Genomic DNA, 24,919 nt, shown 5'->3' with positions numbered 1-24,919 from the left:
TGTTTAAAATTCGAATAGAAATTGTATTCGGACACGTGCCGCGTGTATGGAGGATGGTAAAAGTAACGTATTTGCCTAAACCAGGCAAAGCAGATTACACAGAAGCCAAATCATACAGGCCGATAAGTCTGTCATCGTTTTTCCTCAAAACACTGGAGAAACTGGTAGACAGACACATAAGGGATGGTCCTCTTAAGAGGCATCCACTGCACCAATTGCAGTGTGCGTACCAGCCGGGTAAATCGACTGAAACGGCACTACACCTGGTGACAACCAGAGCGGAACAGGCGATAGAAAACAAAGAACTATGTCTGGCTACTTTTCTAGACGTGGAGGGGGCATTCGACCGCACCACGTATCAGGCAATCAGTATTGCAGCATCTAAACATGGCATAGAGCCGACAATCTGTAGATGGATTGGTACTATGCTAAATAGCCGACTAATAACATCCTCCCTTATGGGAGACGAAATACTAGCTATACGGCTACGAAAGGTTGCCCACAGGGTGGGGTTCTCTCACCAACTCTCTGGAGTCTGGTAGTTAACTCACTGTTGGAAGAACTAAACAAAGGCCCAATACATACGGTAGGGTATGCAGATGATTTAGTGATTCTTGTAAACGGAAAATTCCCGGGAACAGTATCGGAAATCATGAATAAAGCACTGAAGCAAGTGGAGAGATGGTGCAACTGTCATCAACTCTCCATAAACCCAGGCAAAACAGTGGTAATACCGTTTACCAGGAAAAAGACCCTTAATGGCATGAAGCAGCTGAAGCTTTATGGAAGGGTCCTGGAAATGTCCAATGAAGTGAAATATCTAGGCGTAACACTTGATAAAGAACTGAACTGGAGAAAGCATGTCGAACTCACAATCACCAAGGCACTTAGAGTGTTTGGAATGTGTAGATCGGCTTATGGCAAAACGTGGGGTCTAAACCCCAAGGTACTAAGATGGATCTATACCATGATGGTAAGACCAATCATCTTGTACGGATGCCTGGCATGGTGGCCAAGGACACTAAAGAGAACATGCAGGGATGCCCTTATGAAAATACAAAGAACGGCATGCATGGCTATTACTGGTGCGTTTAGAACGACGCCAACCGCGGCGATGGAGGTACTGCTAGACCTTCCACCGTTACACCTAGTGATACAATCTGAGGCGCGGAAATCGTTACACAGGTTGGCCCTAACAGGCCTCTGGAGCGATAGCAAGCCAAAGACCAAGCACACAAACATGGAATGCGACAATTTCGTGAAAAGGATTACGAACATGGGCTGCGATAAAATGCAACCCAAGTTTGTATTCCATAAGAATTTTAACGTTAAAATTCCAACAAGGGCAGAATGGACCGAAGGTCTTGAAGCACCAATCCCTGATGAAAACGACATCATATGGTACACAGATGGGTCTAAGACAGAATCTGGTACGGGAGCAGGCATTTATGCAAATGACTTTAGTAGTAGTATAAGCATGGGCAATTACGCCACTGTCTTCCAAGCTGAGACTTTCGCTATAATTGCCTGCGTGCATGAGAATATAGTTAGGCAAACCCAAGGGAAGAATATCTATATACTCAGCGACAGTCAGGCGGCACTCAAAGCGCTTGAATCGCACAGAGTGGACTCTAGACTGGTATATAATGGCGTCCAAGCTCTGAACCAGCTTGGAAGGCAAAACAGAGTGCAACTGGTATGGATCCCAGGGCACGAGGGATTCATAGGCAATGAAAATGCAGATGAACTTGCCAGAACCGGATCTGAAAGTAACTTTATAGGTCCGGAACCATTCGTGGGGCTCTCACAGGGAACCATCACAACGGCTATTAAAGACCATGCCAAGACCAAACATCAGGAAGAATGGAACAGTCTGACGGGTCTAAAGCATGCAAAGCTCTTCATGCAAGGAGTAGACTCCGGCTGGAGCAAAAAGCTTTGGAAACTTAGCAAAAGACAACTCCAAATCATAACGGGGGTGTTCACTGGTCATTACGGGGTCAAGGGAATTCTGACCAAGATGGGACATTCTGACAACACCGATTGTCGTATGTGTGGCGAAGAGGAAGAGACAGTGAAACACTTAATGTGTGAATGTCACGCCCTAGCCAGACAAAGAATGAAGGACTTTGGAGCAGGATATCTGGAACCAAAGGACTTTAAAACGCTACCCATGAGCTCCATCATCCGACACATGGATATGGTGGGAAAAGCTCTTGAGTAGCTGACGGATCTTCTCCAGGGGGTAATTGCACAAAAGATCCCTATGGGTCGAAGTGTATCCGTAAGGGCCCCCGAAAATAATAAGATAAGATAAGATAAGAAATTGTAAAGTTACCTCCCATCTAAATAGGTCATGATATTTTGAGTTTTATTCACCAGTACTAGAGTTCACTTTTAAGAAAGAAAGAAAGAAAGAAAATACATTTATTTATGACACACATATGACAAAAACTTGTTGACACATACAATGTATATATTATATACATAAAGTGCAAATGCCATAAAAGGGTCACAACTCAGCATGTAGCTGGCAAAGCCAGCGCTGTTCTTCCGTTGTGACCCAGGTGTACGCCGTTCCACGACGAGGCGGTTATGCTTTAATTAACTAATTAATAACTAGATCTATAACTATACCTAAAACATAAAAATTAAACTAAACTATTACATAAAAATTAAACTAAACTATTAATACACTGCACTTTTATTAGCGATTTCATCAAGATGTAGCTTTATTGAATTATATTTGAGTGATATGAAGTTAGAATGTAACTATGAGATCCTCGTATTTCAGCCCGTACAAGATTAGAACATTGAACTTTATTGCTATAAAATATAAAAGTTCAGTTTTAAATAATTGACCTGATTATGATACGTTATTACTAAAGTTCTTTGGTGAATAAAAACGAAGCAAGCTCAGGCATGCATTTTCGCCGCGCGGTAGAAAGAGATGGTTACGTCTTACGCCTTACGGTCACGTGACACCTGTTACGAGTTTAACATTTTTTCCCCACCACAAAAAGTGCACAGCGCCGCTAAAGAAGTTTTCACTTCAAAAAAGAGATTTTTTGCGAACATGACGTGTAACGGTGTGGCAATAATCCATTTATAAGTAGAACCCATTTTGATAGCAACGGGCAAGTTGAAAGTAGCCCCGGTCTGAAAGAGTTGCGTTAAATATGCAGGCTTCGATAAACTGCACCTTTCTGCAAGCTGCCCCGCTAATAGCCCCGTCAAAGCGAGCGGCCGCGCGGTGCCAGCCTTTCAGCCCGGTTGGTGCCGTCCAAACCCCCTTCCACCCTTCCTCAAGGGAGGCTAAAAACTTTTAAAAAGATGAAGATTTATCAAAAAGTATCTACAGTGGAATCACTCCATCGTTTATTTAAAGATTGTTTTTTTTAAATATGCTCTCTTTTCATGGTATCCTTCCTGGACACACGTTCCCAACTAGACTATCAAACTGCCTAGATCACTTCATGATCAAAAGTAATAATTACAAATACTCGGCTTATTGTGCGGTTCTAAATACATCAATAACAGATCATCTAACAACCTTTTTAACATTAGTAAACAGTAAACGAAACGAACAAACATTGAAAAAAATTACATCTGTAAATTATGAAACGGCACTCAAAAACCTATCGAACGAAAACCTTGAATCCCTTCTTTCTAGTAATGACCCACGATTCGTGGCCGATCAATTAATTCTAAAGCTAAGTCATGCTCTTGAGATGAGTAAAACTACAAAATCGATGTCTAGAACGCAACGCATAATAAAACCATGGATGACTCCCGGCCTACTACGATGTATTAGGAATCGTAATAAGCTACAACAACAAATAAGGTTGCAACCATTTAACGAGATCCTTAAGATCACATATAAAAGGTATCGCAATTTTTGTAATAACCTATTAAAAAAAATTAAACGTAATTATGAAAGAGCACAGTTAACAAATGCTTGTAAAAATTCAAAAAAATTATGGAAAACTTTAAAAGAAATTACTCACTATAAATCAAATAAAACTTCAAACCTAGATTTGTTAACTATTAAATCATGTCCTGTAGACTCAGTTAACTTTGCTAACAACTTCTTTGCTAATGTGGGTAAGTCTCTGGCTGAGAACATTATTAACAATGACCCAGGGGTAACCCAAGATCTCTTGATAGAAGATACTTCCAACTGGACAACATCTTCATTTGCCCTTATAGACACAGACCCGCAGGAGGTATATGGCATTGTCATGGGCTTGAGACCGGACAGTGCCCCTGGATGGGACGGCATCACAACCAAATTTCTTAAACTAGCTGTTACAATGGTTGCCCCTTTAATTAGTCACCTGACTAACCTTTGTTTTAAGGATGGAGTTTTTCCCACGCCGCTTAAGAAATCTTTAGTTACACCAGTGTATAAGAGTGGAGAGACGGATGATGTAAACAATTACAGGCCCATATCGGTCTTACCAGCTATTTCTAAAGTTATTGAGAAATTAATCAACAATCGCCTTATGTCATACCTAAATAAATACAACGTTTTGTCGAATCAACAATTTGGTTTTCGCAAATCTAAATCTACGGAAGATGCAATATTGGAACTCACTACACTAATAGCTGATAAGACCGATAAGGGTGACAAGTGTCTAGCTGTTTTCCTAGACCTACAGAAGGCATTTGACACCGTCTCTCTCCCCACTCTTATTCACAAGATGGAGAGGGCTGGCATACGGGGAAATCCACTACATTTGCTAAGTGACTATTTACAGGGGCGAACCCAGAGAGTCAAGATAGGTGACTTTATAAGCCAAGAGGCAGACATAACATTCGGCGTCCCCCAGGGATCTGTCCTTGGGCCCACACTGTTTCTACTCTATATTAACGAACTGACAAACCTCCGAATACAGTGTGGGCACACTTTGTCTTACGCGGATGACACTGTCATAGTCTTTAAAGGCCCATCTTGGGAGACTGTGTTTGAAAGGGCTGAGACAGGTCTCAGTAAAGTGTTTTCTTGGCTAAAAACAAACCTTCTAACTCTTAATATTAATAAAACAAATTACATATGTTTTACTAAATATATCAGCTCACAACCTAATAATAATCTTAACTTAAAAATTCATACCTGTAATAATTCTAATCTAATTTCATGTAACTGTATGAGAATTGATAAAGTAAACTCCACGAAATATCTAGGTGTAATGCTGGACCAGCGCATGTCATGGTATACTCATACTGAATACGTTAATATGAGAATACGCAAATTGATATGGCTATTCAAAAAGTTAAGACATATTACTACAAAAAATCTACTAAATCAGTTATATATAACTTTAGCTCAATCAGTAATGTCTTACTGCATATCGGTGTGGGGTGGTTCAGCAAAAACCAAGTTTCTGGAGGTTGAAAGGGGACAACGTTGTCTACTTAAGGTTATGTACTCTAAGCCATACAGATTCCCAACGAAAGACCTCTACCACCTAAGTGACTTACTGTCAATGAGGAAGCTGTATGTATTGAGTCTAACAACGAGACTACACAAAACATTACCATTTAACCCGGAGCTGCAAAATCGTAGAAGAAAACATAATGTTGCTCCCCTTTCAACTACAAAATCTGTATTTGCTAAGAGACAATTCGGGGCGCAATCTGCATATGTGTACAATAAAATAAACAAAGTATTAAATATATATAATCTGCAACTGTACAAATGTAAAAAAACACTAACTGAATGGCTTAAAATACTTAACTATGACGAGACAGAGGCTCTGATATACTAAGTTGGTATTATTTAATTAACTTAAATTCTTAAGTACTTACCAGTTCTTAAAATACGATATTATGCTTTACAGTACCTATTGTATAAGAAGTTCCGAAAAGTTCAACATATTCACTTGCACTCACACGATCTCACACACAGTCATATACCTAGACACACACACGCACACACACACACACACACACACACACACACACACACACACACACACACAAGTTAGAATAAATTGTACTATTAGCTTAAGTTTTCTTTCTGTATGCTAGTTAAATATTTCTTAAATCTACAACTTGTTGCTACGGAGGAGCGGGGCTTCCTGATACAGGTATAATATACTTAATAGGGAGTCCCAACCTGTTACCTTGTTATGTAACATTTATTAATGTAAATAAAATATTTTCATTTTCATTTTCATTTTTTTTTTTTTACACAGAGTTTTAGATTTGTCTAAATAATATTATTTTACAATTTTATTCAATAATTTTATTCAGTTGGCAGTAAATGGTTTCAAGTCACCAAGGCGAGTCGAAGTAATATCAGGCAATTATCATAGCTAAAATATCACGACAATTTTATTTCGTAAAATTGTTTCAACGCGCTCTGTATTTACTAACATATTTCTTTGTATGTATTTGCCAAAGTAACCATCTGCAAATTATATTCGTGGATATAATTCATATAAAAGTACCGACCCTACATAGGAACTTATTATTTACATCCCGTAGTATGAATCACGGTGAGGACCTTCCTTTAATATGTATTAAAAGCTGTAAATATCTTTTTTAAAAAAAGGGAACCGCCTTCAAAAAACCAACCCACTGAAAAGTACAAAATAATTTTTATATTACACCCCTTTACGTGTCCAGTCCCTATCCCGTCGTAAAGCAAATTTTTGCCAAAAAGTAATTAATACCTAATAATAAGAAAATTAATAATCATCCGGGCAATTACTTAGTTTTTGAAGTCGGTGCCAAACCAAAATTATTGAGAACCGATATGTTAGACAACGAAGAACGCTGCACTTACTTGCATTATAAAGACATACTTAGTTTACTCATTAATTTAGTTCTTGTAGGTACTACGTACTCGTATTTTTTTTCTGATTGGTAGTAAAGACTGTTTTTGTTGGTTTGGCACCGCCTTCAAAAACTAAGTAATTACCCGGATGATTATTAATTTTCTTATTATTTGGTATTAATTACTTTTTGGCAAAAATTTGCTTTACGACGGGATAGGGACTGGACACGTAAAGGGGTGTAATATAAAAATTATTTTGTACTTTTCAGTGGGTTGGTTTTTTGAAGGCGGTTCCCTTTTTTTAAAAAAGATATTATATTAAGTTATTTTGTTTTGTTTTTTTTTTTTTTAATTTTTTAATAATTTTTTATTTATTTTATTTTATTTTTACATACATAATTACAAACGTAACTACTAGTCAAACCCGTTCCTTATCGCTTCCGGCGCAAAAGTGCCCATAATGCTCACGGCATTACCCCGCTGGATGGCTATGGACAGCCTCTGCACCAGAAACGATTCGGAGCGGGGATCCTCTCCCTTTTGCCTAAGTCGACGGCCTATGTCACGCACAAATTGTTTCGCGTCAGCACCCCAGCAGCCCGCCGTTTCCACCGCAAAAGGAACGAAAATATACCCCGAGCCCAATGGTACATACTTTTGGCGCTTCACCGCCGCCTGAGCCTCGGCCGCCGCACCGGCCGCGCGTGCCGTGCGACTGATATGAGAGGCGGCGAAAGTGCTGACGCACGTAGCGTCCCAGACCAAACACCGCCCTCTCTCCCACGGCACCAAAGTTAGGCCATCAGGCCGCTTGCCGTCCGTGCGACTTAGACCCGGAGGCTCAAGCACGGATGGAACTCCCGCTGACCTGAGCGCCCTGTGGACTACGTCATTCAAGGCATGGTGACGCGGATGCCTCCCGACACATCGCCGGCAACTCAATGCATGATGGCCGTCAGCCCCCACCCTGGAACCGCAGATGCATACGTGTGGTTGACATACATCGCAGCCCAGGCGGAGAGCGACGGACACCCGCAACGAGTCACCGTCGAGTAACGTGCCCAGTTGAGGGGAGGGTAACGCCTGGAGCCAAGCCCCTGATTCCGGCCGCGACACTGCCAGAAGCCTTGCGCGGTCCACTCCCGAAGCGTTCCCAACCAGACCCTCCAAGATGGCCTTACACCCTACCTCATCCCACGCGCGCTGGAGTCTTGGGTTCTCCGGGACGGACGCACCTGGGTTGATAGCCAACCACTGCCTCAAAGCGTCGGCCACATACGGTATGCTTACCCCGTCGCCATTTAAAGATAAGATCTTAGCAACCAGGTCAGCAACCCCATGGGCCGACGCCAAGAAGGCCGGCAGGCTAACGTCCCCCACACGCCGTACCCCAATGCCTCCGTGACGGATGGGCAAACCTGCCTGTGTCCACTGAATATCATTCAGGGACACATTGACCACCGACTCAATCGTCGACTTAATGGCCAAATCAAAGGCCGCAATGTCCACCGGGAATAACCACACAGGGGCCGTGCGCAACAGGTACGTGATCTTGGGAAGGGCGAAACACTTTTGCAACAAAACTAAGGCCACGTGCGGGGTCAAACCCTTGAGACGTTCGCTTGCAAGGAGAAGGAGATCCTTACGAATTTTAAGAGCCCCAGGAACTGCCGAAGGAAAAATCGGTGCACCAAGTAGGCAAAAAGAAGAAGCGTTCAGTTCCTTGAGGCCGGGAAGTAGACCCGAGAAAAAAGAGAAGAGAGAAGATGACTGCGGTTCACAGGGGAAAAACTCACATTTGGAGGTATTCACTTCCAGCCCCATATCCTTCAGGCGCGGTAGCAAGACGAGCAAGTCTTGCTCCACTTCTTCTGGCTTGCCCCCAATGGTACCATCATCCAGGTACCAGATGTTAAGAGGGGACTTTAGATCGGCAATGACCTTCTGGATTGCGAGGCTGAAAGTGAGTGGACCCAGTGGATCTCCCTGCTGAGCCCCCACCTGTGACAAAATCAAGTCAGCTCCGTAAAAAAGGTTGGAAGGTGAATGATACACCTGGTGAAGAAAAGAAAAGAGAGTAGGTATTTTCTCCTTAACCTCATCCAGCAAAACGTCCCTCTCCACTGTGTTAAACGCGTTTTTAAGGTCGAGTTTTATAATGACGCTGCCGGCATTCTCCGGTTTCAATGCAAAAGAACGTACAGCATGTATCGCCGCTTCGCACCCCAACTGCGTCCCAAAACCCACCTGATGCGGCTGTAGATAAGAGGCCATCTCCCCTCTCACTGCACGACATCCAAGCTTGGCCACAAGTCGACGAAAAGTGCTCCCCACGGCTATCGGTCTCAATCCCCCTTCTTTCTTATTTAACGCACACAGAGTAGCCCCATACAAAAATGGGCATACCTGAGGGTTCAGCTTCCCACTAAGCAAAAAATTGCACAAGTTAGTCAGTGCTTCCATCAAGCGCACTCCACTGTCCCCAGCCGTGCCCGATGTCAGCTCCTTTAAATGGGCCGGACGGATTCCATCCAACCCCGCTGCTGACCCACTGTGGAAAGAACTAACTGCCAGAGACACATCCTCCACTTTGACTGACAAGGCAGGACAGTCAAGGTCTGGCTCTGTTGGGAAACTGAGAGGACGGGACGGACTCGGATGCTTAGACTGCAACGCAGCGAGAGTGTCCGGACCTGCCGGAGCGATGGTGTCCTCACTCATTAGAAGCCGGACAGCTCCTCTCAAATCTCCCTCGTGGACTTTGGCCTCAATCGTCCTATTGAGAGAGACTGACCGGGATGCCACTGCACAATCATCCGGCGACAGGTACGAAAAGGCCTCTATATTTGCCTTGACCTTCGCCGTCAAAGATCCCGTACCCTCCACCCCAGGAGTCCTCAGGGCCCTGTAAGAAAAATATAGGAGAGCACACCATTCGTCTACCCCATTAACGGCAATGCACCTCTCGATAATGCCGCACAATTTTCTAGCTGCAACGCTCCTCGCACCCTTCGGAATGTGCCGAAGAACCCGAACTGATTTCTTTAATGAGGCGAGTTGATCCAGGTTGCAACTGTGTCCCTGAACGCTTGCAACTGGTTACGCGGCATCAGTTTGCCCAGTGGCTCCGCTGACGGGCTGCGACGCAGAAGGACGGGAAACATCTTTGTGCATTCGAGTTATGTGCGATTTAAGGCCTCGCGATGTAAATACTCTCGCCGAGTTCCGACAATAAGGGCACGTCGACTCCGACAGGGAACTCATCGTGAAATATAACTGCTAGTACTTAATCTATGATAAATAGGACAAAACAACAACTAAATTCCTTTAGTAAAAGCACACTAGCCAAATTTTAAGTATAATTTTACTAACAAGTTAAGAACACATTGATAATTAACCTGATAACAATCATTATAAACGTCGAATTCATTTTATTTTTTACTTTTTAGTGATAGGTAGGTACTTCATTTATTTTAGGTTTTGGGCTAAAATACTGGTTTGTTAGGCTCTCCATTTAGTTTTGGGCTAATAACTACCTACTAATGGTGGTGATGGCCTAACTCGATGATAATCGCGACACAACATAATATGACGTTTTGCTGCTAAACGATTTGTATGTATATTGCTCCCACTTCCACTCCCATTCCCAGTCCCAGTCCAAGCCCGACTCCCACTCCCACTATTTTATCTAAATCGGTTTCAGCAACATAAATTTCTTGGTAGGTATACCGATAGCATGGCCACCAGAGATGTGAAAAATACTTTATAAAAAGTATTTAAATACAAAATACAAATACTTCCTTGATATACTATTTCAAATGCAAAATACAAAATAGTTTTTGAATTTGTATTTAAAATACAAAATACGAAATAGGTATTTTCAAAATACTTTTTAAAAATACAAATACTTTGCGATAAAAGGTACTCTGAATAGTGAATACCTAGTCTGAATTAAAAAGTATTACTCAGAATATCCGAATTGAAAAGACTCTCTTTATTATTTGAAAACAGTGTGTCAATCAGTCCTCTATCTAAAGTGCAAATTTCTAGTTGTTTTCTCATATTAACCGGAAGGATGGATGGATGATGGTTTATAACGGACAATTTTTAAAAGTTATTATTTAGATTTGTAATGTTTTACAGCTAGTATAATGCCTCTCGTTAGTGTGATAAAAACGTCTCGTTTGTGTTTCATCAGGGCAGAAAAGTTTGTTCTCTTCTCGTACCTTGAAACCCTCGTAACACTCAAGATTCCACTTTTTTAACCACTCGCTACGCTTGTGATCATGTGCGACCTTACTAAACAGATTCAACAGTTCCATGTTAAAAGAATGAGAGAGTTGCCAGGATTGTAAGATCAGAAGAGATTGTAACTCCTACCTACATTACCTACTATAAAGTATTTTGTATTTTGAAAATAGAAAATAGGTCCCAAAAACTATTTCAAATAAAATACAAAATAGTTTTCTTCAAAAGGTATTTAAATACAAAATACAAAATAGGTATTTTGCATTTTGTATTTGCATTTTAAATACAAGTATTTCAAATAAGTCACATCTCTGATGGCCACCTACCGGGTCCAATTGGTTTTTCAAACCATCCATGTACTGTACACTAAAACCTTCTCCAGAATGTAACAAACACTTTTCTGAAAACCGCATCAAAATCGGTTCAGCCAAACGCGAGATAATCACGAACAAACATACACACATACATACGTACATATATACATACGGGTCAAACTGAGAAGTCTTTTTTTTAAAGGCAGTTAGAAAAAAGTTCATCGACCCACCTAGTGGAACTCTGCAACATAGGCACACGACGACAAGTCGGTTAACCAAAACAAAGTGTGCCTATGTTGCACCAAACCTGAATTCCACTGGGCAAGGGTTCAGCATCAGCTCTATCTTGGGTACTGCTCTCCCAAGTGCTCATCAAGATGTGACGGATGACCAAAATAGCGTGGGCCTATGTTGCACGAAACCTGAGTTCCACTAGGTACAGCCAGGGTTCAGCATCAGCTCTATCTTGGGTACTGCTCTCCCAAGTGCTCATCGAGATGTGACGGATGACCAAAATAGCGTGGGCCTATGTTGCACCAAACCTGAGTTCCACTAAGTACAGCCAGGGTTCAGCATCAGCTCTATCTTGGGTACTGCTCTCCCAACTGCTCATCAAGATGTGACGGATGACCAAAATAGCGTGGCCCTATGTTGCACCAAACCTGAGTTCCACTAGGTACAGCCAGGGTTCAGCATCAGCTCTATCTTGGGTACTGCTCTCCCAAGTGCTCATCAAGATGTGACGGATGACCAAAATAGCGTAGGCCTATGTTGCACCAAACCTGAGTTCCACTAGGTACAGCCAGGGTCCAGCATCAGCTCTATCTTGGGTACTGCTCTCCCAAGTGCTCATCAAGATGTGACGGATGACCAAAATAGCGTGGGCCTATGTTGCACCAAACCTGAGTTCCACTAGGTACATCCCGAGTTCCACTAGGTACATCCAGGGTTCAGCATCAGCTCTATCTTGGGTACTGCTCTCCCAATTGCTCATCAAGGCATGTCGGATGACCAAAACAGCGTGAGCCTATGTTGCACCAAACCTGAGTTCCAATAGGTACAGCCAGGGTTCAGCATCAGCTCTATCTTGGGTACTGCTCTCCCAATTGCTCATCATGGCATGTCGGATGACCAAAACAGCGTGAGCCTATGTTGCACCAAACCTGAGTTCCACTAGGTACAGCCAGGGTTCAGCATCAGCTCAGATCTATGTATACTAAAACCTTCTCCAGAATGTAAGAAACACTTTTCCGAAAACCGCATCAAAATCGGTTCAGCCAAACGCGAGATAATCGCGAACAAATATACATACATACATACATACATACATACATACATACATACATACGGGTCAAACTGAGAACCTCCTTTTTTTTTTGAAGGCGGTTAAAAAAAAGCATCAAATATGATCGATTTTTGGCATTAAAACCGCTTGTTGTCTCCATACTTTTAAGATAAGTCCTGTTAATGTTCATTGAGTCGCAGAGATAGTTGTACTTAGTTTGAACCATTTTTAACCGACTTCCAAATCTAAAAGGAGGAGGTTATCAATTCGGTTGTATGTTTTTTTTTTTTTAATTTTTTTTTTAATTTTTTTTTATGTTTGTTACTCCATATCTCCGTCATTACTGGACCGATTTTGAAAATTCTTTTTTTGATTGTATGTATATTCATACAGATTGGTCCCGTTTTTGTCAAAACCCAGTTCTGATGATGGGATCCATGAGGAATCGAGGGAGCTCCTCAAATCTTAAAGGCATACATATAGTGATTTTTGTGTTTTTATCAACAAATCAAGCATATACATTCAAAAACGTGACATTTGATGAAGTGGAACTGCTGATGATGATCAGAACAGAACTCTTCAACGACGCATAGTTCACGTTTGGCGATTTGTCCTCTTCGTTATGTTTGTTAAGCAAGTTAAGTTTTTAAGCCACATTTTTGTCAAGCTCGAGTTCTGATGATGGGATCCATGAGGAATCGAGGGAACTCCTCAAATCTTAAAGGTGTGCGTATAGAGATTTTTGTATTTTCATCAGAAAATCAAGCATTTTTATTAAAAACTGTCGCATTTGATGAAGTGGAACTGCTGATGATGATCAGAACAGAACTCTTCAACGACCCATAGTTCACGTTTGGCGATTTGTCCTCTTCGTTATGTTTGTTAAGCAAGTTTAGTTTTTAAGTCACATTTCTGTCAAGCTCGAGTTCTGATGATGAGATCCATAAGGAATCGAGGGAACTCCTCAAATCTTAACGGCATACATATAGTGATTGTTGTGTTTTAATCAACAAATCAAGCATATACATTTAAAAAGTAACATTTGAGGAAGTGTAACTGCTGATGATGACCAGAACGAAACTCTTTAACGACGCATAGCTCGCGTTTGGCGATTTTTTCTTTTCGTTATGTTTGTTAAGCAAGTTAGGTTTTTAAGCCATATTTATGTCAAGCTCAAGTTCTGAACATGGGATCCATGAGAAATCGAGGGAACTCCTCAAATCTTAAAGGCACACGTATAGAATTTTCTGTATTTTCATCATAAAATAAAGCATTAACATTAAAAACTGTCGCATTTGATGAACTGGAACTGCTGATGATGATCAGAACAGAACTCTTTAACGACGCATAGTACATGTTTGGTGATTTCAAATTTCGACTTTGACTTGGACTGGGACCCGGTCTCGGATCCAGATCCGGACTCGTACCCGGATCCGGTTCGGACCCGGACCCGGACCTGGACTCGGATTCGGACTCGGACCTGGACTAGACCCAGACTCGGACCCGGACTCGGACACAGACCCGGACCTTGACCTGGAAAACCACCATGATACCTAAACTAAATAAACCACTATGATTACCTACCATAAAATGTAGGTATAAAGTATGATGAGGCCAAACCCCTCCCGCTCAAACCCCCGTACACCGCACCGCATGCGCCGTTAAGTGGGTTAGGTTAGGTTTGAACTGCTATCCTCACAGAACCGAACAAAAGTGGGTTAGGTTAGGTTAGAACTGCGAGCCTTACAGAAACGAAATGCTTCCTTTTCTACATAGCGCACCATCTACAATAATCTTTCACCGGGCCGCATAGAAGTCGGTTTTTTTTTCTTAAAAATTATTGAGTTTGGTATCGCAAACGATCTTCCCTTCATATTAAAAAGACGTACAAAGCGCTGTTACTGTATTCCCTTTAGCTTATTATGTACATGATAGTGATGATACCTACTCACTAATAGCACCCGTTCATGCCTATTGTGACAGACAGGTACTACGGAACCTTACACTGAGCATGGCTCGACATGCTCTTGGCCGGTTTTTATTTTTTCTATTAAAGATTATTGCTTATACGCCTTAGGGAGACACATAACAATTAAGTAGCTAAATGGTAAAAAAATCTCAAAAACTACCTACTTATAAAATGCTTATGAATTTTCTTTGAGCTGGTGTAAACATTTTCGAAATTTAGAAATATGAATATAGAATCTCTCACCCACAGTCTAGCCCAGATAGCTTAAAATATGCATGCGGAGAGCGAGCGGCATGAAGCGGCTACGCTTGGCTACGGTTACGACACGGGCGCTACAAACATAGCAGACTCGCAGCGGAACGGAACGCTGAAACAAACTTACAGACCGGTACTAAAAGATAGGTGCTGGAATTGAGCAACATTTTAGTACTGCTTTATTTTATTGTCGCGGTTTATTACCCCAAACTAAATGTTGTTATTTGCATGTCTCTCTGAAATTGACTGAAAATCAACGGTAAAGTCTGCTGCAGTAGATAGTGATATCTCCTTTTATAAAAAAGTTGGACCTGTCTTTGCTGACCTAGCCTTCACCTTAATAGAATAAATTAGTTTTTAATTTTGCATGCTTTGTACACCTTATTAGGGCGAGCGAAGCGAGCCCTATTACTATTCGACAAACTATGCATTCTTGTGGTACACTTTACGGAAAAACTATCGCACTTATAGGTTTGAAATTTAACATAGTAATTTAAATTCATGTCTAGATGTGTTATTAAACATAAAAATATCATTTTATAAACCTAAAAAAATAAAATAAAGGAAAAGCACTTTGTATTACTACTAGCGCCATCTGTTAGAAAAATACAAATTAAAATTCATGCTAATGTACTATGTGCTAACAACGATGAATACAAAAAAAACCGGCCAAGCGCGAGTCGACTCGCGCACGGAGGGTTCCGCACCATCAACAAAAAATAGAGCAAAATAATCTTGTTTGATGTATGGGAGCTCCCCTTAAATATCTATTTTATTTTATTTTTAGTATTTGTTGTTACAGCGGCAACAGAGATACTTACATCATTTGTGAAAATTTCAACTGTCTAGCTATCGCGGTTCATGAGATACAGCCTGGTGATAGACGGACGGACGGAGGGACGGACGGACGGACGGACAGCGAAGTCAGTAGTAATAGCTAGCGTCCCGTTTTTTACCCTTTGGGTACGGAACCCTAAAAAGGGTTAAAATTTTGGATTCTGACCCATCTCGCTTCGCCCGGTCAGGCGTGTCTCACTCCGCGATTTCGTCGCTTTGCTACAGGTAGCTAAAAGTACATCCGTTCGGCCCCAATTTTGGGGAAAGCCATAAGCCGCGCGTGGCGGTGTCGCCACCTAGCGGCCATATCTGTGCTGATCATAACAGACGCGTTTTGTTAGAGAGTGTCTCCTGTACTTAGTACTATTATTTATTCTGTGGCTCGGTTTGATTCCCAATTTAGCCATTAAGTTTCTCTGAATACTGGAACATTCAATCTTGCTGTATACTTATTCACTGCGGAGGTCAATTTACTCGTATGTTCAGAGGGCCTACCATGAACCACGTTCGACGTGTTGCCCAGGGGGGCACACAGAAACACAGGGCGACAGGGGTCGCACTTGTAAATTCGTACGTAAGTGTGACAGGGAGGCAACACGTCGAACGTGGTTCGCGGTAGGCCCTCTGTTCTGTGACGCCGATGAACTGATCAGTCATGTTGTGTTAGTAAACTTAAATCGGGTATTTTCAGTTCGAAAAACAGTTTTAGTGTTACTATTGCTTGGAACTGCCAAAATTATAAATAAAGATAAGCATATTAGGCCATCTGTATCGGCCCTAAATCACTGAAGTTTGTATTAACAAACTACACCCCGACTGCAACTTATATGGAAACTGCACGCCGACTGCACGCCAATTGCAACGTCGGCGTGCAGTTCCACAAAATGACCCAGAACCCTGGCAGTACCTAGTGGAACTCAGGTTTGGTGCAACATAGGCACACGCTGTTTTAGTAATTCGACACGTCTTGAGTCTTGATGACCACTTGGGAGAGCAGTACGATAGAGCTGATGCTGAATCCTGGCTGTACCTAGCGGAACTCAGGTTTGGTGCAACATAGACACACACTGGGTTGGACATCCGACTCGTCATAATGATCACTTGGTAGAGCAGTACCCAAGGTAGCTGATGCTGAACCCTGGCAGTACCTAGTGGAGCTCGGGTTTAATACAACATATGCACACGCTGTTTTGGTCGTCCGACTCGTCTTGATGAGCACTTAGGAGAGTAGTACCTAAGATAGAGCTGATGCTGAACCCTGGCTGTACCAAGTGGAACTCAGGTTTGGTGCAACATAGGCACACGCTGTTTTAGTCATTCGACATGTCTTGATGGGCATTTGGGAGAGCAGTACCCAAGATAGAGCTGATGAGCTGATGCTAAACCCTGGCTGTACCTAGTAGAACTCAGGTTTGGTGCAACATAGATACACGCTGTTTTGGACATCCGACTCGTCAGAATGAGCACTTGGGAGAGCAGTGCCCAAGATAGAGCTGATGCGGAACCCTGGCAGTACCTATTGGAACTCAGGTTTGGTGCAACATAGGCAAACGCTGTTTTGGTCATCCGACTCGTTTTTTTGAGCACTTGGGAGATACCCAAAATAGAGCTGTAGCTGAACCCTGGCAGTATTTAGTGGAACTCAGGTTTGTTGCAATATAGGCACACGATGTTTTGGTCATCTCACTCGTCTAGATGAGCACTTAGGAGAGCAAATTATACGTAAGTTTATGTGCGGAGAAACATGATTACCGCCAGTAGGTGTCCAGACGGGATAGTTTTACGCTCAATTGTGTGGTGTGGACGCTCGCTGACCCAACATGTGTATGTAGGAAAGCCAGTTGGCTTCCTTACAAAAAGTACTGGGCGACCGTGTAGAATGTAATAAGCGCTTATGAAATTGGATATTACGTGTGGATATTGGCAATTTGATTTTGTCATCTGGACGCGTTTTTAATGGACAAAGTAAAAGTTGTAACAGACAGACGTACCGGACAGCGACCGGGGTCCAATTAGTAGGTATATTTCTTTCTTGCTCTCACTTATAGCTGCATCCTTAACGGACTTATTACGTACCCACTCGATTGAACATGGAACAAGCCTCGGACTGGATCAAAGTCGCGGTCCGGTACGTTTAGGTAGAAAAACTCCGCGAGCCCTTACAAAGCTCTGCTTTTTGCTAGTTCTAACGACTTAGGGACTGGGATTGGTCACTTAACTGTGCAGTGCCTACACGGTAACTACGACACTATTTCTTGCACTTAGTGACTAAGGTTACTAATCCAAACTATAATTATAGTTCCGAACATAATTGTAAGCAACTATGTGTCCTTTATTACTGAATAAAGATATTTGTATTTGTATTTTTGTATTTTATTAGTTATTAAGTTAAAATAATACATACCTATGTTTAATAGCTATGAGCGCCGCGCCGGCGCGCCGCCGCCGCCGACAAAATTTTCGCGCCGCCGCCGCCGACGCTGCGCTATCGGCGTGGCATCGGCGTGACCTTGGTAGTTACTACTACTTTCGGAATCAGATAATATATTTTTAATCGAGTTTAGATCATTAACGGCGCCACTTCGAATAGTTTATAGGCATTCAAAAGGTATTTTAGGCCCATATAATTCAAAGATATCGAAGGCAAATGCAAACTTATCTGTCTAGTAACCGCGCTACTAGTCTTGGGGAAACGAAATTATTTAATATCAATTTTAACATCAATATGCTTGTAATAAATATATACAGGGTGGATTTTCTTTTTGGGTCAGTGAGGGCAGCTACCAGATCCCGTGCTGCTACAAGAAAACGGTCTTAGAAGACCTTCCCTCGATTTCAAATTAATGAAGATTGGCTTTTACAGATTTTGGAAAAGAAAATCCATCCTGTATACTGATTTCCTTCCATTTTTATTGTGGAACGTTCCACATTACAATTTATAGATATATATACACTAGACATATGTCAATCACAATGAAAAAATTAACTGTGATCAACTCTGGCTAACATGAGACTCGAACCCACATCTTTGGATTACCGATCCAATGCATAACTAATTTTGCCAGCTAACCATCCGTCATCCGCGAATTTAACCATTGCAAGCATGGTTAAACGTCTTTAAAAGGTATAAAATGGGGTTAATTTCCACGTCCGGCCGTTGGCTTCGCACGGAAGGGCGTCGGAATCGGGTCTCAATTAGGTAAACTTGGCCACTGTTCAAATTTCAAGCTTTGCTCTCTCGCAGCTCAATCTTTGGCCTTGCATCGCTCGCATGGAATTAAGCCGCTATCTGAACCTGCAAGTTTTTGGGCCAGGGCCCAACAGCCAGCAGCAGCCAAACAGGTTTGGATCTCAACTTTCGGCCTGTTTTAAAACGGTTGAGCATTGGTCCTTATCCGATCTTAGCTCCATTGCAACTCGGGTTTTGGCGTCGCATGAATACGCCCGCAGGAAAGCTCCAGATCTTTAACACTATGGCTTCTGTCTTTATCGGCCTGCGTCCTCGTTCTGCTCTCTTGAAGCTCGGCCTCGCACAGAAGCGCGCCGCAATCGGCGCTCCAGGCGTTCGGCCGTCAGCCAAGCTTACACTTGGCGTTCGATTCTTAGCTGTATGCTTACCTGCAGCTCATCCTCTGGCCTCGCATTGGGAGGCGTCGAAATCAAGTCTTCGATGTTACATAGAGCTCGGCGTTGGGCCTCACTTTTTGACATAAATCGGTTTTGTTGAATCGATATTGGTCATGAATCTAGTATTAAACTGGATTGGGCATGAGTGGTGGGGATAACTGACAGAACGGGATAGTCTTATGTATCTTTCAGTAGGAGTAGCAGCGAAAGCGCTATTATATGTCCTTGTCACAGTCTCACTTTTTTTTATTCCCCACCGTAAATTAGATGCATGATTGGTCGAATTGATTTGTTGCCCACCATAACAAATAAATTCGACCAATCATAGCGCATTGCATATATTTTGTCCCTCACGGAGGCACGCGTAGACCAGTTCTATAGGGTGCTACCTTCTATGATAATGGTTAATGACGGAGCTCGATTTTCTTAGGACTGTCAACAAGACGTTTCCCTGATACAGTCAATCCGCAATTTTTAACTTAGCACAAAAGATAAGGGCCTCGCTAAGATCTTCCGGCCAGAGCCTCGCCAAGATTAAGACCGCCTCTGATGCCGCGCAATACCGCTTATCCACAGTTTATACGATATCATTTTTTTTCGTACCATTATTCAATAAATTATCCTTGAAAATAATAAATGCATTTATTTTATAACTTTCTTACAGCAAAAACAAGTTTTTTCGGTAAAATTTTAGTTTGAATTCTTTTTTCATTAATCGAAGGTGTTTCAAGGCCACGCCGCCGATTCGCCGCCGCCGCCGACCAATTTTGACCGGCGCGCCGCCGCCGGCTAAATGCCTATCGGCGCTCATATCTAATGTTTAATAATTAACACAAATGTATATCAAGAGTGGAACTAACTGCCATCAAACTGTTTCGCAGTTTGGCAGTACTGTTTCAATGTAACACCTATGTACCGTGTCTTATGAAAATAAATGATTTAAAAAGTTCTGAGTAATGAATACACCATAAATTAGATATTATATTCGAATAATTAACAAATGGAGTACAATCTATATAGCAAGTTGGTTCAACCAACAACTATCCTGTCAAGTCCAAAACGTACGGACTTTAATCATGTTGCAGGTAATTCCTACAAATCGTAGTGCACTCAGGGTAAAAAGATTTTCTCCACAGCAACAGCAATCGGGTTCCGGTCTACTAATTCAATTCCCAGCTTCCTTTGGTTTGTTTTGTTTGCTTGAAACTAAACTTGTTTATTACGATACGGTGGACGGAAGTCTACAATTTTTATAATAGGTACTACTTAATAGTCGACCGATTAGCCACTTTTGTAGGGTTTCGTATTCCAATTATATATCAATTAGATACTGCTGTGTAAAGTAAACATGTTTCCTGGTTAATAAACTTACGCTTATAAAATATTCTGTTTTGTTTTATATTTGGCAATAAATTAACTTCCACTCGGTAGATATCTCAGTTTCCTTCCAACCAACGGAATCCAACACCCACAAACGAAATATTTGTAGGTACCTACTCGTATTCATTCCAAATATTAACATATAGGTACCTACTGTACCCAGGTAAGCATAACCCACTTTAAACATACTTTTATTTGTAATGGTAGGTATACATATATTTGCAGATATACATTTGTAGATAGGTCCCACACTATTTCAAAACATGTACGGAATGTTGTTTAAGATTTAGGTTAGTACTTTAGTGAAGGAAAACATCATAAGGAAACCGGACTATTCCCAATAAGATCTAGTTTCCCTCCTGGGTTTGAAAGTCAGACGGCAGTCGCTTGGGCTAATTTTTGAGATACATTTTCTGAGTGGATACCATCAGGATCAGTTATTGGAGCCGTGGCAAAATGCCGGTACTGCTGTAAATAGGTGATGGTGGGATAGATCTTAGACATTTTTCAGGTATTGAGGGGCATGACGTAAAGTAGTGATAAACATGGCCCTCGCTTGACCTTAATATCTCATTACATTATCTGGTTGTGTTTTCTGCCTGAAGTACAGGAAGTCTCCTCTAGTATTTAGAGTTAAAACTGTACTTTTTGCAATAGATAATTTGTATTTGTATTTCCATCTAATTGCCCTTAATATTTCTCATACCTTCTACTCATTTACCGTACCTATCTAAATAATAATATATCTTGTTAAACAAATTTACTTGTCAGTTAATCAATTAAGTAAGTTCCTTACCTATATATTTGATCAAAACTTCGCAGTGGTTGGAATCCAATTGCAAACCCTTTACAAACTCTTTCATATCCAAGAAACAAGTAATGAGAAGATGCCTAAATACATAATATAGGGTACGAACCTTTTAAATCTGCTACGAATCTGCACTCGCTCGAGTAAACCTCTCAGGGATCTCTCTACACTTCAGGCGCCGAGATTTTCTTAAAATTTATTTCAAATACTAAATCGACGGATACGTGATAGATGCTAAATTTTAACAGTATGGCTAACAGTAGATTGTTGATAAATAGCTAAATAAATACGTTAATACTATTATAGTGTTTGGGTCAGTGAAAACTGGTGTGAATCCGCGCAGGACCGGGTAAAATGGCGTGATCTTGTATTGAAGGCCAAGACTCATTTTGGGTCATCGCGCCAAACTAGTAAGTAAGTATTTTAGTAGGCAGGAATTTTAAAAACAGGTACTTTGTAACTGCAGCTACAGTGAAAATTAGAAACAATGGTACTTTAGTTAGTGAGTCAGTTTCCCTAGGCATTCAATCAAACGAGATCTTTACCTACTATTTTACAGTCCAGTAAATTTTAATAACTAAAATGATAATGTATCACGGTCAGCATTATGGACCTACTCTAGAAAATAACTAGCAGAGGCAGGAAGCAATACCAAATTACTTCTGTAGCCGAGCACACCGCAATTTTAATTATCTAGCCGCGCGCCAGTGTACATTTTCATAGCGAAGCTCTGCATCGCATAAGCAGTTCCTAAGCACAATATAATTATGAAATAAACTCAAGCCACAGGACCATGTTCTCGAGCATTCAGTATTCATGTTTTTTTGTGCATTCTTAAAGATTTCCTTAAATGTAAAATAGAAAGATATACGTCATATTATTATTACATATAATATATATTCAATGCCAATATATATATCATATATATGTAATAATAATATGACGTAAACATTGCCAATTAACTTACAGTGCCCCCAATAAAAGATTTGTTGACAATATATGTAATACTTTCTAATTCCCGTGCCACTTAATCAGCTGTTTTAGGTAAATTTGCTATGGGAATTAGGGCACGGAAATTAGAATACGTAATTAAAAAAATCGCCAAAAATTTAAATCGTGTTTGACCAAACTGTTATGTTATCGCTTACATAAAGATACATAATGGGCTCCTAAATATGAAAATTGTTATTGAAAAGCTATGTGGAAAATCATTATGAAATACATAGTAAGTCTGAGCTGTATTTGTAATGAGTCTAGGTATATATTAGGGTATCAACCAGCTAATAAGCGGAAAATACGCGTAGGCTCCAATAATAGACGTCTGTTTGGCATAATAAAAGAGAACCAGTTTTTTTTTCGTGAATGTAGATTCATTTTAATTGCTAAAAAGCTTTTGATCCTGCATAAAACTTGAATGGATTAATATAAACGGATGTATTCTCACTAAGTGTACCTACCTCTACATATTTTCCAAAATGCGGGAATGTAAATAGGTAGATTATATGTACCTATTTATTATTTAATTGTTAAAAAGATAGGAATATTCTCCTAACTTCTTTTTTACAGCAGCATGTGGTTTATTCTACCTACATATTATGTACCTACACATTTTACATCCTTTATTTGCTTGCTACTTCTTGAACAAAATGACCGACAGGAGCAAGATTACACGTATAAAAGATGAATTTGTACGGAACCCTCGGTGGGAGAGTTCGACTCGCACCTGGCCGGTTTTTATTTTGTAAGTGTGAGAATGACGCATGACACGATGGCGTTTGGACTGGTGTGAATAATGATGCCTTACCTTTTTCATAAAGGACATAACATTTGTAGGCAGCATGGTGGCTTCCTCTCTGCACTGTTCGCTTAAAACTTACATCACTGCACTACACTGAACTACACTGCACCGCCCTCAGTCGGGAATTAGCACGCTACCTCCAAAACACGACATCTTTTAAACGGTAAACTTTAACTATTAACAATATACCACAGAACTTTTTGTTAAATAATATCACGCACACAGTTTGGCACTCTCGAGCTCGATGATATTTTGTCTGAAACAAAAGAGAACACATGTTATAGTACGTGTAACATATGTAGGTACATACAAGTCAAGTATCCAAAACACTGGCTGCACGGCAGATAGGCGGTAAAACAGCGTGGCAAATGGAACGAAATCTTACAAAATCAACTTACGGCGCGATTCGGAATGAATTAGAGATTCACTATAAATATGAAATAGTAAAGATATGTGACGTTCCACGAAAAAAGGTACCTTATGGCGGCTGGCGCTTACGCTATTATTAACGCCGCTCCAATATTCAGCCGGGGCAAAGGTACCTTTTGCCGTGGAACGTCACATAATATCTTTACTATTTCATATCTAGTGAATCTCTAAATCATTTCCCGAATCGCGCCGTCAGTTATCTTAGTCAGAAGATTGCGAACCGTAATTTATTAAACCATTTTACTTTATTTCACGGGAGTGCGCAAAATGTAGGTAACTTACCCTTTATCGAAAAATAGTTATTTGTACAACAAGAGATCAAAGTTTGATATTTCTTCGAGTGCTTATTTTGAGTCCCGTGCAAGCGAAAGATTCTATACTAGATTCACGAGCGTAGCGAGTGAATCTAATTTAGAATCTTGAGCGTACTAAGGGACTCAAAAGCGCACGAGATGTAAATAACTTTGATCTCGTGTAGTTCACAAAACTTTTCACCTCAGCAGTGAGAACATATTAGAGAACCCGAAAAATTTATTCCTTCTTCATCACTTACCTATTCACTCATGTTTTCTTAAGATATACCAACAATTAAGTTTTCACCTCAGCAGCTCGAACAAGGGTAGGTACTTTGCTACTTAAAAACAGTGAGCAAAATCGCATTTTGCTCATTTTGTCTCACTCAGTGAGCAAAATGCGATTTTGCTCACTGTCTTTAAGTAGCAAAGTACCTTTGTTCGAGCTGCTGAGGTGAAAAAATTTAAACATATTTCTCAAATTTAGTCCTTAATATGGTCGCTACCCATGTATTTTTATTATCTAGGTATTTATTTATACAAGATAATCAGTTACCTATTTAATTGTGAGATTATTAAGTATATTTTATCTAAATTCAATAAATTACATATTTAGCTAATTTGAGTTCTCTGTTACTTTTTTTGTTGTTTCGTATACATACATGCTTTTAATTAGAGATGCCCCGAATTAGTGGTTTTGGCCGAATACCGAATATTCGGCCCCTTTCTCGGCCGAATACCGAATATTCGGCGACCGAATATTCGTCATGATATACGAACATTTTGAGTCACAATTATTATGAAAACTGATCGCTAACAAAGCTCAACGTTAGATGACGTTAGCTAAGATATATTTTTGTTGAACAGCATTAGTGAATAGAGTAGGGTTGCC

General features: G+C 40.9%; 1 protein-coding gene across 2 annotated transcripts in view; it reads right to left on the bottom strand.

Annotated features, from left to right (window-relative positions):
- The window catches only part of LOC134651920 (regulating synaptic membrane exocytosis protein 1), a 72,545-nt gene extending 49,080 nt beyond the window's left edge, over positions 1–23,465 (bottom strand). For both annotated transcript variants that reach the window (XM_063507033.1, XM_063507032.1), the window contains exon 1: positions 23,312–23,465. In XM_063507033.1, coding sequence (XP_063363103.1) covers positions 23,312–23,347 — 36 coding nt within the window. In that variant the 5' untranslated portion in view covers positions 23,348–23,465. The remainder of the gene's footprint in view (positions 1–23,311) is intronic.
- Between the last annotated feature and the right edge of the window lie 1,454 nt (positions 23,466–24,919).

The sequence above is a fragment of the Cydia amplana genome, chromosome 11 (assembly GCF_948474715.1).
Source record: "Cydia amplana chromosome 11, ilCydAmpl1.1, whole genome shotgun sequence".
NCBI lineage: Eukaryota > Metazoa > Arthropoda > Insecta > Lepidoptera > Tortricidae > Cydia > Cydia amplana.
Note: the sequence above shows the minus strand (reverse complement) of the source record. Positions and strands in the feature narration are given on the sequence as shown.